Genomic DNA, 17,364 nt, shown 5'->3' with positions numbered 1-17,364 from the left:
CTATTGTTCTCACTCTTTTTAGGTACATCTTTGGAAATTGGACGAAAATAGGCTATACCTAATGTTAATACATAGGTACATCCTTTTACCCACCCCCCCCCCCCCCCAGCTCTGCTCGCCTACTACTACTGCCGTTGGCCATTGAAGAAGATAATTTCTTTGACCCCAAATAAACGAAACCTGGCTCAGCTCATCTATCACTTGGCAGCTATCATAAAAACGAGAAGCAGGCAACTTTCTGTTGACTGTAATGATGTTGTGATGTATATGTAAGTAACAAACAACAATTAGAAAAATGCTGTAACAACAAATATTCAATATATACGAACATATATCTAATACTACTATACAATCTCCCTGAGACAAAGTAGTTGATAAAATAGTTATCTATTATTCTTCTTTTCTGATCTTCTTGTCAACACAATCCCGCCTGGACATCGCGAGCACTTTCATTCAATGATTGAACGTTTTTGCATCATCATCTTTATTGGCATCATAAAAAAAATCCGGCCCGTCACATTTTTCAGAGCGAAGTTATTGTCTACGATAAAGCACGCCTATTACCGGCGTTTTCATAGTGTTGTTGATAATGATGTTCGCTATACTTTTCGCTCTCGGCAATTGCTCGTTCGGTAAGCAACTTGTTATTTTTCAACCTCTCTTCTTCGGACACGGCAAGGTACCGCCTGGCCAAAGCGAAGTCTCCGGACGCGACGACTAACTTGATGCCACTACAGCCCTCAGGCGACGGCAAGTCCTCCATCGGAAAGTTTTTGTTCTGTTCCGGGTCGAATAATTCACAATTTTGAGTGGTGTAGTCATTCCCATATCCTCCTACAATGATAATGCGGTTGTTGAGGGTGAGGAGGCCCATGTTGCTTCTAGATAGATCCATACGAGCTACTTCCTGCCATTCTTTAAATCTTGGGTCGTACCTAAACGAGTGCGAAGCTTGCCACCAGAGTACCGGAAAATAGAAGCCGTTGAATTACCGGAGTAGGATTGATTAGTAGTAGTTGACTGCTCGTTCCATTGGAATTGAAAGAGAATGAAAACATTGCCGAAGATTTTTGCACAACAGCCGCCGAACAGACTGTTGAGATCCGTAGTTAGAAAGACTACTGGGACAAAAAACAGAGCCTTAGAAAAATCTAGTTCGGATGACCTCTATTCTCATTCAACTGGAAATTACCATCTCCATCCTCGATTTTGCCATAATGAAGAAAGAATTAATTTCTCCAAGTACTCAATATTAACAGACTTTAACAAACATCAATCTATAAAGAGATTCGGAGGGGCAGACAACGGGACAAATTGTCCTCAACACTTTGCCCTTCAGAACTTCAATTATGAGATTACAAAAAACATAAATGAATGCATACGTTAAGGAAATACATTAAGAAGTAAATTATTCCCAATTTCCAATTGCATTAAGAAAATATGTGCGAGAAAATTTAATCATGAGACTCAAAGTTTCTTTTTCCTTCGCAAGAAGCCAGGCTTATTCTGATAGTGCTGTAGCATGCACGTAAAAGATATTAAAGAATTAACACTTACAGATCAAACATGTGTTTTACAAGCTCTCTGTTGTTAAGTATGTAAGAGTCTTTCAATTTGTGATAAAGATAACTTAAGTCATTAACAGTGCAGTTGTCAAAAGAAGTAAAGAAATTCTGTTTTGCTAATAGATCATAAAGTTTTGCGGCGCGAAATCGCACTGACATTCATTGAGGTATTTTTCGGAATGCAATTGGTATATAGATCTAAGGACAAACTTGAGCATTTCGTAGATATGTAGTTCGAATACTGAAAACATTTTGTGTCTCTGAAATAAATCTTCACAATGATCACGGCGGTTACGAAAATAAAAAAACTTCAAAATTTTTTTTCTGTAGGAGATAAAATTTTCCCCAAATTTGAATATTTTGTGCAACCATATAATAAAATACCGTATTGTATTATTGAATTTATACTGCTTTTGTAGTAGCGAATTAGCAACTGCCTTGGAACGTAATGTCTTAACTTACAAATAATACCACACTGTTTACCGAGTCTCTTTTTAATATAATCAATATGAAACTTGAACGTCAGTTCAGAATCTAAATTTAAGCCAAGGTATTTACACCTTTGTTTTATAATAACCGGACAATTATTCATACTATACTGATGATTGGAAGCACTAGCTCTTAGATTTAACTGAACTGCTTTATCCAAATGAAGGGAAAATTTGTTTGCTAATAGCCAACTGCCAATTTCATTGAGATCCCTTTCAATATCCTCAGATTTACATCCAATCGATGATATATTAGTGTCATCTGCAAACAGAACTATGTTTGTGAATTTGCAGCATGTGGTAATATCATTAATATAAATAATGAATAAAAGAGGTCTGAGGATTGATCCTTGTGGTACGCCACAATTTAACTTTCTCCAGTTTGATAAGCAACCATTGCCTTGAACCATTAATGGTACCTATTAGATAAATATGAAGTAAACCACTCGCGACAGTTACCGCGAATACCTTAGCATTCTAACTGAAGCAGCAAAAATTGATGATGAATGTTATCAAACGCCTTCTTTAGATCAAGAAAAAAACTTATTTTAACTTATGCAAGTTCGAATCCTTTCAATAAATTCGACCATGGCATCAATCGTACAGTGTTTCTAGCGGAGTCCAAGTTGTTAATTCGTAAACAACAGGTTATGCTCAAAAAATAATACAATCGAATATACATAATTCTGTACGTTTTTACTTTCCATGCTTATACCACTTATATCATTTAAAAGTTTATTGACTTGTCTTGAGTCTCCCATGCATGATTCGAAAACATTTGAGTAATATTTTTTCTTATTTATTCTTACTAGGTTTTCAAACTTGTAGCGCAACTGTTTAAGATTTTCGAGATGAACATTTTTCCTTGTTTTCTTCCATTTACAGTGAGCGAGGTTTTTACTGGTTCTGAAATTTTTAAGTTCGTTCGATATCCATTTGGGATTTTTCCTAATTTAGACTGGAATGTCCTAAGAGGGTCACATTCATAAGTGATTTCCAAGAACAAACGGTAGTTGAAGTTAATAAACTCTTTGTCAGCATCAGCTGCTTCAACAATATAATTCTGAAAGATCTAAGATGTCTAAGTAATTTGACCTTATACTTCTCAACTTTCGCAGGGCTTTTTAGGAAAGATGTATCACGGAATGTATTTACTTCTGAACATTTTTGTGTGGTCTTGCATTTAATTGTCAGGGGGTAATGATCAGCAAAACTTTGATGTTCAAGAAGAAAAACTTGCGGCGATACACAATTCTTCTGTATGATATGATCAATGCAAGACATGGAAGAAATTGTTACTCAATTAGTTTCCTGCTATAGAAATTTCAACAAACAGAGCTTCCTCAACAGAGGTTTCATTTTCTTTGATTATGCTTAATTCATTTCTCACTTGAATCATCACACCTCCGCCCCTTGAAGGTCTACATTTTGTTAGGTACTGAGAGTAACCGTGTAATAATGAGTGCAGAAGTCATTTTTATTGAGTAACGCAAGTATGTACGAGCAAAAATCCATCACAGCAGTGGCATATAAAACTCCTAACTAAGAGAGTAACAAATAATATCACGCTCCCAAAATCAGCTGCATAGTGGCATACACAAGTAAGTAAGTAGCGATTTTGACATCTTGGCCTGTGACGAAAAGGTCGTAACAAAAGTAGGAGGACGAGGAATTAAAACACTAAGAGGCCAATCATAGCCTCGTTATCGCTTCGCGGTTATTAAAAAATCAATTTTACCAAGAAAAATTATCTAAAAAGCAATCAAGACAAGAAACAGACTAAAAACTCAAAAATAAACAAAGAGATCAAATTTTGTCTCAATGTTTTTTAAAGAAAAACACTTCAAAATAGATAACAGTCCCAAAAAGGTCAAAGAGCACAAGAAATGACTGAAATCAAAAAACATTTCGAGAATGCAAAGACTTCAAAATTAAATTTGTCAATAAGCTCCCAAAGGTATAATTCTATATTGATGTGTTAGATATCAAAATTTCAACAGGACAATTTAGAGTCGAAACTTAACAATAACGCCATGTTTGAAGAAAAAATTTTCTTGGTGAGGACATTTTTCACGCGTACTTTTCTGGCTCGACAAAATAGACGCTAAAACAGGGAATGGCACTTTTCTCCGCCGCAATTTTGTTTAGCGAATTGCCCCAAAAACTTCGTCCAAAAAGTTATCGATAAAACACGCTCCACCAATACTCCCGTTTGAGTTGATAAAGGAAAGCGCTTCAATACAATGCAGAGTTCTAGAAAAACAACCCAAAAGTCGCAATTTAGCTGAGTTCAGATTACAGATTCAGTTATAAAACATAACCTACTAAAGTCGGAAGAATTGCTCTCGAACGACTAGTGCGAGCTCTTATTTATTGCAGCATGCGTCAGTCGGGGGAGTAGGGGGGGGGGGGGGGGGGGGGAGGCTTCGAATGAGGTCAATAGAGATTTGATTTTTATTAGTGAACTGCAGCCACTTGAGTTCAGCTGCTGACACTTAGAATGAGAGAAATTTTGAAAACGCAAAACGAAAAAAAGGCACAAAAGCCACTCGAAAAGTCAAAAACCGTCGAGCAAACAATTTGCAGAAAAAGACCAACACGTTTAAAATAAATGCTTCAAATTTCGTTCGAGAACAATTAAACAACATAGTCGGCAGATTGCCGGAACATTTGCAAACGAAATATACCTGCGTGCCGCATAAAAAATATAGACACAGATACAGATACAAGTTGAAAAAGTTATCGACGCCGCGCAAAAATCTATTCAGCAAAAAATAATAAAGCTTTAAAATTCATTCCACAGAAGCCTTTTTATTAGTGACCTTCATTACACATACGAGTTCCTTTGACCTTAAACTATTCAAACAAAACAAAACTTCAAAGTGCAAAAGTCATTTTATTGAGTGAGGTAAGTCACTTATTATGAAAATCTAATCACGCAAAAAGCTAATTTTTTTTGCTAGATTGAGTGAAAAATGACGTCACGCGCGCAATTGCTGTTAGTGAGAGGAAGAAGTCATTCGGAAAAAAATACTTTTTCAGCTTTGCTGTGTGTACAAATATTACATAACCGACTAATGTCGGGCGAATTGCTCGCAAACGACCGACCAGTTTAGTGATGTTAGCGTTTGCTTAATTGAGGGGGCGGCGTGAGGTGAGCGCTGCGGGGGTCTGATGGGGGTGGGGGCAACAGTGTGAGTGTGTGTGGGGGAGGGGGGTTGGCGCAACTGTGCGAGGGGGGTCTTTGGCTGCCCTCACAGCCTGTACGATGTGCACGGGTGAGGATTGGGGGGAGGTAAGGAGGATGTTGTGGGTGTCAATATCTAAGAACCGCCCTTCACACCAGCAATGTAATTCTCCAAAACAGTTTCTGTAAATCGCATACTTGGAGAATAGTGAGCTGAAAGGCCCTAAGAGAACTTAATGCCCACTGGTCGCTACCAGTTTATCCCCTTTTTGAGGACGCAATTTCAAATGGGTCAGAAAAAAAATCGGTCAAGCAAAAAATTGCATAAAAAGACTAAGAGGACTAATATAATTACGACAAACTTCGTTTGAAGAATTAAAAACAGAAACAGAGCGTCAGACGACGAAACAAAAAACATAGTAGGACGTGCCCACAACACACTCCAAAGAATTGAATGAAAAACTTAGAACTAAAGTACCTGAGCAGCAGATCAAGTGAACAATACCAGCCAAAAAACAAACTCAAAAGCTAAAAAATATAGTTGAAAAGCAAAAAAAAAATCAAACAAACTAATTAAAAACACCCATTGCTGAAACTCTTCAAGCTTTTAACTTGAACGCCCAAAACACTATGCAGTAACGCAATTGCCAGCCATAAAAGCTCCATTGGCTCAAAGATCGACAAATTAGGAACATGACAATAAATTTCAGAAAGTTTCCCGCAACTATAGAGTAACTTACTATCACACCCTAGAGGAAGTAGACCGGTTGCCGAGGAAAGAAACTAACAAAAGACATATTTTACAAAATCTTGAAAATTAAAAATTTTATCAAAAAATTGCCAAAATTCGTCAAATTATTATGCTGAAGGCCATTCTATTTCCACTTAAAACTGTGTTAAAACCCATTATCAAACCCTAGCGGAGGTTTGATGGCCCCTGAGCCTAAAAAAACAGAAAAATTTTATAAAAAAAAACAACCATTTTCAAACAACTTGAAAAAAAAACTGCAAAAAATTTATCATTTTTCGTGTTTATGTTTGCAGTACCAAAAGATATAGCTCATGAAAAGCTCATAAAAATCAGTTGTAATTAGCAATAGACCTTTAACAATTTTGACAGACGTCAATTCAAAATGACCAAAAACTATCACGAAAAACGTGAAAAATATCACCATTTTGAACTCCTAAAAATGAGCATTTTAACCTCGAATTAAGGTATTCCCAGCAGCTGCACCAATCTAAGCACCAGAAATACTACTAAGGCCGGCTTTGACTCTCGAATGAAACTTAATGCCCACTGAGCTTTACCTGTTTATCCCGTTTTGAAAGATCAGTCATTAAAACTGTGTGAAAACATCTTAAAAAGACATAGCCGGAAGACTCCGGAAGCGAATCGAAGTAGATATCAACTTATGCCCATGTCAACTCAACAGTAAACTAAAAGTTCCTCTTTTTATTTATATTCGTTATTTTGAAAACAATAACAAAAAAAAACAAACATGGGAAAACTCAAAATCTATATGATATGAAAAATTTCAGAAAAAAACGTCACAACTTGGAACCCGAAACAATTGTCTTTGAAAAACTTGCAATGAAATTTCTTGTCATTCTATAAACGACCACCAATTGAAAAAAAAACTATAAAACGGTGCTCACGGAGAGAACTGAGAAACAAAAGAAACAACAAAATTTATGGTTAACAAAATTCCTTAGAAAATGCTAAATGCTGCTGCACAACACTTAAATTGAGCCAATCCTTTTTCCTGCCGAATTGAAGACCCAGCATAAATTATGTCAGAGACAATTCCTGTCATGGTCCACTACCCAACAATTAAAAGCAGACAAAAGAAACGTGAAGAATACCAAAACGTATCCTTTATTATGTATTATAAACTGCACTGTATAACCTTGACATGTCACCTCCTGTCAACAGCACTTACTAAACAGCTCTAAATCAGTTATGGAACAAACAAAACCAATGAAAAAAGCTCCAAATCAGAGGAAACAGGCAGACTCTCGAAAAAACGGACGAAAATGAAACAAAATTTCATAAAAATTTCTATTCTTTTAAACAAACACAATTAAAAATCAATAATAATTAAATCAATAGACCAAATTGATATAAGAGATAATTGTAGAACAAATACACTAAAAAGATTAACCACAACCAGAGAAAGACCCCAATTGCTATAAAAAACGAAGAAAATGCGAAAAGTGCTAAAAAGGCGTTCGAAAGGGCAAAATGGCAAAAAAAGCTCAAAATATCATCTATAAGTCTATATTTGCCTGAAATTGTTAAAAATGCTTCCGAAAATTCTGCAGCCAAAATGATTGCTGAAACAATAGACGAAACGTTTTTGGCAGAAAAAGTAAGAGTTAAAACCAAAACCAAAGTAAGAGTTAAAACCTGAAAACTTTCTCACAATTACTTTTCTCGCTCTCTTAGAATACTGCATGAACAAATATAGCCGGCAGACTGCCGGAATAGCTGCGAAAGAATAGACCTGCGTGCCATATAATAGAGATAGAAACAGATACAGATCTAAATTGAAAAATAAATCGACGCCGCTCAAAAAACTAGGCTAAAAAACATTCAGCGATAAATTAATAAAGCTGGTTAAAATTCATTCCACAGAAGCCTCTTATAAGGGACCTTTACAGCACATATGAGTTCCTTTGACCTTAAACAAACTCAAGTTAAACTTAAGTTTTAAAGTGCAAAGTCATTTTATTGAGTGAGGTAAGTCACGTATGATCAAAATCTAATCACGCAAATAACCTAAAAAATTTTCGCTAAAACGAGTGAGAAATGACGTCACGCGCGCAAATTCCGTTAGCGAGAGGAAGAAGTCATTCAGAAAATTTGATTTTTTCAGCTTTGCTGTGTGAACAAATGTAAAACGAAAAAAGAGCGTCAGACGACGAAACAAAAAAACATAGCAGGACAAGTCCTGACGAACAATTCAAAAATTTTTCGTTGACTAAACAGAAAAACTAGACCTAGAATGGACTATGAGTGAATTGAGAAAACCATTTAGATAAAAAAAATAAGAAAAAAAACAAAATATCAATGTCAAAATGCCGCATGTGAACAAAAAAACCACTAGCGAGAAATGAAAATTTCATTCAAACAAAAAACTAGGCCTTGAATGAGCTGTGAATGGATTGCGAAAACCATTTCGAAAAAATCGGATCCAAAAAATCGAAAAAACAGTAAAAATCAGAGTGAAAATGCCGCATGTGAACAAAAAACCACTACCGAGAAACCGAATTTTTGTTCAAACACCATTTTCGCACTCTACTTTAAAATTAGAGCGAAAAAAATTCACGCCGCAAAACCACTCGCTTTTTCGCTCCATTTCCCGTTTCGGCGGGACCAAAATCACTGCTCCAATTTGACTTAAAAAATCATGAAAATGTGTGAACAGATCTTAAAAAAAAAGACAGCGCCCCAATACAATTCAAATTCTTTGAATAGTAAAAAACCAAGAACACCGCAATATAGCTACGCTCAGCTTACAGCTTCGCAGCTATAAAAAACCAATCTCTCCTTCGCCCTACTTTTGAATTTTATTCAGCAGTTTGACCTAAACACTTGTTTTGACCTAAACACGTGAAACACACGTGCGTCATTTGACTGTGCATCCTGTGAAAAGAAAAGTCACCGATTAAAGATCACCATAATTCCTGTTCGGGTGGTAAAAAAGACAGAGCACCAAGACAATCGAATTTTTGGATTGTAAAACAAACCAAGGGAACCCCAATATAGCTCCGCTCAGCTTACAGCTTCGCAGCTATAATAAACGACTGACGTCGGGCGAATTTTTCTCAACCAACTGCCGAGCGGTTGGGCTCGCCAGTAGCTGCTAAGCTTTAGTGAGGCAGCTTTAGCTTAATTGAATGGGGCGTGGGTGAGCACCGGGGTGGGCACGAGCGCGCTTGGTTATGGATGGAACGATGTGCAGGAGGTGAGGAGTACGGCTTTAGGGGAATTTTGTTTAAGAGCGCCTGTTGAGGACAAGTCAAGGGGTCAGACGAAAAATCGGTCAAGCGAAAAACGCATAAAAAGGACTAATGTAAACGCTACAAACATCGTTTGAGAGCAATTAATTAATTGGTCAAATTTAAATTCTTATAAGAAGCCTGCGGATAAAATAGCCATAATTTCCTCTCAAAAACAGATTTAGCATATAAACAGATTTCTACGTCGTTCTTTCGTTGAGTGTACAAAATAATTTGAGCGAACCTTTCAATGGAGTCCAGTTGACTCTCGCCATCATAACCACCGACTGCATAGATCACCCCGTTATATGACTCACATGACACCCCACTTCGACGTCGTCTCATGTTTCCAACTTTGAACCAATTAGAGAACTCGTCCACATAGGGAAGTGCACTAGGTCGAATGGCCTCTACTGAGCTGTGGATCGTCTCTCCAGTGAACCCCCCAATGCAGTAGATTAGACCATCGCACACAACTGCGCCAGCGTCTGACCTCACGTAGAGCATGTCTGTACAACGTGTCCATTTGTCTGTTTTCGGACAGTACCTTTCAAAAAAAATATCACCATGGACATTTATAGGAACCTCACATAATCCATGATGTGTCTCTTCGAACTTAACGTGCGCGAGATAAAAACCTGCTTACCTTCAGATTTTCAACGATGCAATTGATCGATTGGTTTTTAACATATCTTTAAAAATGGCGGAAGATTTATGCAAATTTGGATTCTTTTCCAGAGCAACAATTTAAATTTTCTTGAGGCATTGATCGATAGGTGCAAGCTACTCAAGAAATTACACTTTGCTTCTGAGAGATTAATGTTCTTAATACGAGAAATACGGAGAAGTAAAATTCGCAAAAAGATACGAGAAAAATGTCCACTGTACAATGTTTTTGTTGTGTTATGAATATAAGGAGTACTGGTCATTTTGGTTAAAGTCTACATCCCATATTTCTTTTTTTAACTGTTGTTCTGATTTTCAAATTTTGGTTGGCAACTATAAAACTAAACCATTTGCATGAACGAATGAACAAAAAGCAGATTTGAAGTGGCTGTGACGTCATATGGTCGTAACAAAAATCTTGACGATGAAATAAACATAGCAGGACGTACAATTCAAAGAAACTTCATTGACTAAACAAAAAACTAGACCTAGAACGGACTATGACTGAATTGGCAAAATAATTTCTCAAAAAAAAACAAAATCGATGTCAAAATGCTGCATGTGAACAAGAAAATCTAGCGAGAAATGGAAATTTAGTTCAAACAAAGGCGTAGAAAGAACTATAAATGGATTGGGAAAACAATTTAGAAAAAATCCGATACCAAAAAATCAAAAGAACAGTAAAAATTAAAGTGAAATTGCCGCATGTAAACAAAAAACCACCAGCGAGAAAGCGAAATTTTGTTCCAACATCGTTTTCTCATTCTTTTTAAAAACTAGAGCGAAAAAATACACGCCGCAAAACCACTCGCTTTTTCGCTCCACTTCCTGTTTCGGCGCAACCAAAATCACAACTGCAATTTGACTTCAAAAATCATGAAAATGTTTGAACAGATCTTAAAAAAAGACAGCACCCCAATACAATTCAAACTCTTTGAATTGTAAAAAAAAATAGGAGCGCTATAATAGCCGGCTGAGAAGATGATGGCGGCTATTAAAAATATTACTAAAACTAGCCTAAAGTTCAAAATTTTAGACTTTCTTTTGCTTGAGATAACGATGTCTCTATTTTAAGAAGACCATTCTGAGCCCTTTCAACAAAACAACGAGACATTTAAACCATCTCTAGCCTACCAGTAGTTATCATTCACAAGCTTGAAACGGCCATTTCCAAAAAGTATTTAGGTTTCTAAAAAACCAACCAATGCAGGTTTGCATTTTGGTGTGGATAGTGACCCCCGACGTTCAGAACCACAGTCTTTGAATCGTAAAAAAACAAGAGAAGGCCAATAATAGCCCAAGCTATTGCTGTGCGGCTATTAAAAAAATTATGAATGCCAAAGGGTCAAAAACCAGTGACACAGGGAAGTTATTAATACAAAACTTATTCGAAAAAACTAAGCTGCAAAAATTTTTTCTCAAACTGTTACACTGCGCTGGTGATCTGTCGAATAGTTGTTACAGTGACTCTTAGATCAGAGTTTAATTGAACTGCTCAAAAACAATATCCAGTCTTTGAATATGCACATTCGGAGAAATTCATTACGCCGAGTTAAAGCACTAAAAGATTTGAAGAACGTTTTCCTTCAGTGATTTTGTTTTAAGCTTTTGAGATTCTTTAAAAGTAGTATTACAAACTTTGGTTTTTTGAAAAGAGCAAATATTAGTTCACAATCATGAATCATGAATCTTTCTGATGTATTTGAGTAGTTCAGATATTTCTAAAAATTTATTTTATATTTTTCTTTATTTAGAATTTAAAAAGGTGCTCAAAAATACATTTTTTCTGAAGCGTTCGATGGCCGTCTGACTTTTATTTTTATAACTTGGCTATAAATAACGTCACCAACTCTTACAATCAATGCAACAAGAAAATTTCAAGCACATATGAGTATTGACAAAAATTTGTTGAATAAAAAACTCGCAATATGGCAAGTTTTTCGCAAAATTTCTTCAATTATTTTTTTGGCTATAATATACTATATTGTTCATAAGGTAACCAGTTGGAGCTCAGATGATAAAATTTAAATTCTTTACATTTAAGCGTCAAAATAGAGAAAATTACACAGAAGTTACTTTGGCAAAATTGGACGTTTTACATCGTCTATAATTTGTCTTTTGTTAATGTTCGCAGCTAGCTGCCTTTTCAGAAAAATCTTCAGTTTTTGAAAAATGATTACCCTAAAGTCGTCGAATAATATAACAGCAATTTTCAAGTCTTGTTAGCATTGATTTGAGCTAAAAGTTACAACAGCTGCAATTTTATTTAACAAAAAAAATATGTTAATTCACCTCCTATTTATGGTTTGCTCAATCAGATCACAGGGATCCGTCAATTCTCTTCCAACAATTGCCCCAAATTTTGTTACGAAAAGCTTCAAATTCATTTTCTTTATCGATGGATTTTGTTTAATTTTGGTGTATCAAAAGTTTTGCCTCCTTGCTTTCATGATTGTGGTACAGCTTTGAAGTACATCTTCAAAGCATGTATGCTTAAATAGGATGAATTCATGAACAATGGCATGAAGGAATCAAAGAGTTAACTCTACTAAGACATGTCAAATGCTGCCAGTGCAAGAAATGAGGCAAAGAGGACGATGGTTCTGCGATTGGGTGTGAAAGTAGTCAACTTTGGTACCATGGTACCTGTGCTCTTAGAGGAAGAGGTTAAATGGCGTGAAGTAAACAAACAGTGCATGGCGTTGTGACTCGTGTGTCGAGCAGAATGGCAACGACTTCACTTCTTCAAAAACCAAAGATAAGTTGAACGGCTTATTATTTGATTCATTGAGTAACAAATTTAAAGCGTCAATTGCAAAGTAATTCCTGAAGCTGTCAAGACTATCACTAATAATTGCTAGGCTGATGTCAGAAAAAAATGTCAATGGCACTTTACCATTGTACACTGACATTACTTCAGGTCGCTCAAACGTTCAAAGCAAAAATCTTAATCTGCATTTTATTACAAATGGTGTTAATGAATATGAAGACACGTATTTGAGGTAAATCGAGAAGAACTCGATGGAGGTCAAAAACTTAATATCGCATAATAGGTTAGCTTCCGATGGAATTGTAACACGTGTCAGACGACTTGGCAAAAAAAGTCATTCCAATGAAAAAACAAAAGCGAAACTGCCGTCCTATACTTATCACAACATCCAATCCCCTTTTCCTTTAGAATTGCTCCACTGAAAGACACTACCTGCAAAATGTTGTGAAACCTGCAAACATAGAAAGTTCTGACATCTAGTGAACGACCGAAGGAGGGAATGTCCTCGGGAAACGTTTTCATTTGATCCACACTTTCTATCATTCTGGAATGTTACACCTGGATTACCCTACCTGGTTTAACCTAAGGAAGTGTCAATGGAGATGTCAAACGTAATCTCACATTGATCTCATTTTCTATACGCTGATGTTTTAAAAAATTTTCAAGTGCTGCAATTCAACACTTATAAAACAATATCTTAACGCCTTACATCGGTGGTCAGCTTTAAATTGCTTAGTTTTCGCTCCGTCTAAATGTAAAATTTTACCTTTTAAAATTTGAATGCTGGTAACTATAGCAACTTGGTGAGGCAACACTCGATTGCATTGACTTTACTGAGGACCTTGGCTTCACAAACTGGCTAAATGCAAAGTTTTCAATTCGTAAGCTAAACGTTCATTTTATTATCTCAGCACAAAAAACTTCTATGGTATCAAAGCCTCGTCCTCTCTATCCTTCTTTACGATTGTTGTTTGGCAGCCTTCATTAACTTATAAGCACAAGCTGTAGAATTTTCAATCAAGCAATAACAAAACAGCAATTTTCAAGTCTAGTTAGCATTGATTTGAGCTAAAAGTTACAATAGCTGCGTTTTTATTTAACTCAAAAAAAATGTTAATTCACCTCCTATTTATGGTTTGCTCAATCAGATCACAGGGATCCGTCAATTCTCTTCCAACAATTGCCCCAAACTTTGTTATGAAAAGCTTCAAATTCATTTTCTCTATTGATGGATTTTGTTTAATTTTGGTGTATCAAAAGTTTTGCCTCCTTGCTTTCATGATTGTTGTACAGCTTTGAAGTACATCTTCAAAGCATGTATGCTTAAATAGGATGAATTCATGAACAATGGCATGAAGGAACCAAAGAGTTAACTCTACTAAGACATCAGTCAAATGCTGCCAGTGCAAGAAATGAGGCAAAGAGGACGATGGTTCTGCGATCGGGTGTGAAAGTAGTCAACTTTGGTACCATGGTACCTGTGCTCTTCTCTCAGAGGAAGAGGTTAAATGGCTTGAAGTAAACAAACTGTGCATGGCGTTGTGACTCGTGTGTCGAGCAGAATGGCAACGACTTCACTTCTCCAAAAACCGAAGATAATTTGAACGGCTTATTTGATTCATTGAGTAACAAATTTACAGCGTCAATTGCAAACAAATTCCTGAAGCTGTCAAGACTGTCACTAGTAATTGATACGCTGATGTCAGAAAAAATCTTAATGACACTAACAATGTACACTGACATTACTTCAGGACGCTCAAACGTTCAAAGCAAAAATCTTGATCTGCATTTTATTACAAATGGCGTTAATGAATATGAAGACACGTTTTTGAAGTAAATCGAGAAGAACTCGATGGAAGTCAAAAACTTAATATCGCATAATAGGTTAGCTTCCGATGGAAATGTAACACGTGTCAGACGACGTGGCAAAAAAGTCATTCCAATGAAAAAACAAAAGCGAAACTGCCGTCCTATACTTATCACAACATCCAATCCCCTTTTCCTTTAGAATTGCTCCACTGAAAGACACTACCTGCAAAATGTTGTGAAACCTGCAAACATAGAAAGTTCTGACATCTAGTGAACGACCGAAGGAGGGAATGTCCTCGGGAAACGTTTTCATTTGATCCACACTTTCTATCATTCTGGAATGTTACACCTGGTTTACCCTACCTGGTTTAACCTAAGGAAGTGTCCATGGAGATGTCAAACGTAGTCTCACATTGATCTCATTTTCTGTACGCTGATGTTTTAAAAAATTTTCAAGTGCTGCAATTCAACACTTATAAAACAATATCTTAACGCCTTACATCGGTGGTCAGCTTTAAATTGCTTAGTTTTCGCTCCGTCTAAATGTAAAATTTTACCTTTTAAAATTTGAATGCTGGTAACTATAGCAACTTGGTGAGGCAACACTCGATTGCATTGACTTTACTGAGGACCTTGGCTTCACAAACTGGCTAAATGCAAAGTTTTTTTCAATTCGTAAGCTAAACGTTCATTTTACTATCTCAGCACAAAAAACTTCTATGGTATCAAAACCTCGTCCTCTCTATCCTTCTTTACGATCGTTGTTTGGCAGCCTTCATTAACTTATAAGCACAAGCTGTAGAATTTTCAATCAAGCAATAACATAACAGCAATTTTCAAGTCTAATTAGCATTGATTTGAGCTAAAAGTTACAATAGCAGCGTTTTTATTTAACTCAAAAAAAAAATGTTAATTCACCTCCTATTTATGGTTTGCTCAATCAGATCACAGGGATCCGTCAATTCTCTTCCAACAATTGCCCCAAACTTTGTTATGAAAAGCTTCAAATTCATTTTCTCTATTGATGGATTTTGTTTAATTTTGGTGTATCAAAAGTTTTGCCTCCTTGCTTTCATGATTGTTGTACAGCTTTGAAGTACATCTTCAAAGCATGTATGCTTAAATAGGATGAATTCATGAACAATGGCATGAAGGAACCAAAGAGTTAACTCTACTAAGACATCAGTCAAATGCTGCCAGTGCAAGAAATGAGGCAAAGAGGACGATGGTTCTGCGATCGGGTGTGAAAGTAGTCAACTTTGGTACCATGGTACCTGTGCTCTTCTCTCAGAGGAAGAGGTTAAATGGCTTGAAGTAAACAAACTGTGCATGGCGTTGTGACTCGTGTGTCGAGCAGAATGGCAACGACTTCACTTCTTCAAAAACCGAAGATAATTTGAACGGCTTATTTGATTCATTGAGTAACAAATTTACAGCGTCAATTGCAAACAAATTCCTGAAGCTGTCAAGACTATCACTAGTAATTGATACGCTGATGTCAGAAAAAAATCTTAATGACACTTTAACATTGTACACTGACATTACTTCAGGACGCTCAAACGTTCAAAGCAAAAATCTTGATCTGCATTTTATTACAAATGACGTTAATGAATATGAAGACACGTTTTTGAAGTAAATCGAGAAGAACTCGATGGAAGTCAAAAACTTAATATCGCATAATAGGTTAGCTTCCGATGGAAACGTAACACGTGTCAGACGACGTGGCAAAAAAGTCATTCCAATGAAAAAACAAAAGCGAAACTGCCGTCCTAAACTTATCACAACATCCAATCCCCTTTTCCTTTAGAATTGCTCCACTGAAAGACACTACCTGCAAAATTTTGTGAAACCTGCCAGCATAGGAAGTTCTGACATCTAGTGAACGACCGAAGGAGGGAATGTCCTCGGGAAACGTTATCATTTGATCCACACTTTCTATCATTCTGGAATGTTACACCTGGTTTACCCTACCTGGTTTAACCTAAGGAAGTGTCCATGGAGATGTCAAACGTAATCTCACATTGATCTCATTTTCTGTACGCTGATCTTTTAAAAAATTTTCAAGTGCTGCAATTCAACACTTCGAAAACAATATCTTAACGCCTTACATCGGTGGTCAGCTTTAAATTGCTTAGTTTTCGCTCCGTCTAAATGTAAAATTTTACCTTTTAAAATTTGAATGCTGGTAATTATAGCAACTTGGTGAGGCAACACTCGATTGCATTGACTTTATTGAGGACCTTGGCTTCACAAACTGGCTAAATGCAAAGTTTTTTCACTTCGTAAGCTAAACGTTCATTTTACTATCTCAGCACAAAAAACTTCTATGGTATCAAAGCATCGTCCTCTCTATCCTTCTTTACGATTGTTGTTTGGCAGCCTTCAATGACTTATAAGCACAAGCTGTAGAATTTTCAATCAAGCGTTTTCAGACGGATAATTTCTGATCGCAATTATTTTTCTGCACTGCATAAGCTTACCTTCTGAGCAGTTTGCTACCAGAAGATAGAGTCGGACATGGTGCTGCTTGTCAAAATGATCAAATAACAAGTCGAGGTTGACAGTGAAGTACAAAATAGTATATTTAACACCAGTTCACCGAATCTTGGACTGCTAAGCGTGCCTATGACGCAAAAGTTATGCTCTGAAGATACCTTCTTTGGCAGAGCCACCAATTCTGTAAACGAACTGCTGAAGCTAAACGTTATTAAATTCGATCTGCCGCTTGAGATATTTCGAATTAAAGTACGTATTTTTCTAGTTACAAAACTACCTCATTCTTAAATCGATAGCACTTGTTTTTACTTTGTAAAATGTTTCGGTAAAAATTTTTGCTCTTAATTGCATTTGATGCCCGGATTAAATGATTTCTTCACT

The 17,364-nt window shown here is 36.4% G+C and overlaps 1 protein-coding gene across 1 annotated transcript in view; it reads right to left on the bottom strand.

Annotated features, from left to right (window-relative positions):
* Positions 1-222: 222 nt before the first annotated feature.
* The window catches only part of LOC142353388 (kelch-like protein 23), a 63,028-nt gene continuing 45,886 nt past the window's right edge, over positions 223-17,364 (bottom strand). The window contains exons 5-6 of the mRNA XM_075405619.1: positions 9,487-9,789; positions 223-935 (exon numbers count right to left, since the gene is read on the bottom strand). Of these exons, the coding sequence (XP_075261734.1) occupies positions 542-935; positions 9,487-9,789 (697 nt within the window). The 3' untranslated portion in view covers positions 223-541. The remainder of the gene's footprint in view (positions 936-9,486; positions 9,790-17,364) is intronic.

Source organism: Convolutriloba macropyga, chromosome 14 (genome assembly GCF_964194025.1).
Source record: "Convolutriloba macropyga chromosome 14, txConMacr16.3, whole genome shotgun sequence".
NCBI lineage: Eukaryota > Metazoa > Xenacoelomorpha > Acoela > Convolutidae > Convolutriloba > Convolutriloba macropyga.
The sequence above is the reverse complement of the archived record's forward strand: the minus strand, read 5'-3'. Positions and strand labels throughout refer to the sequence as shown.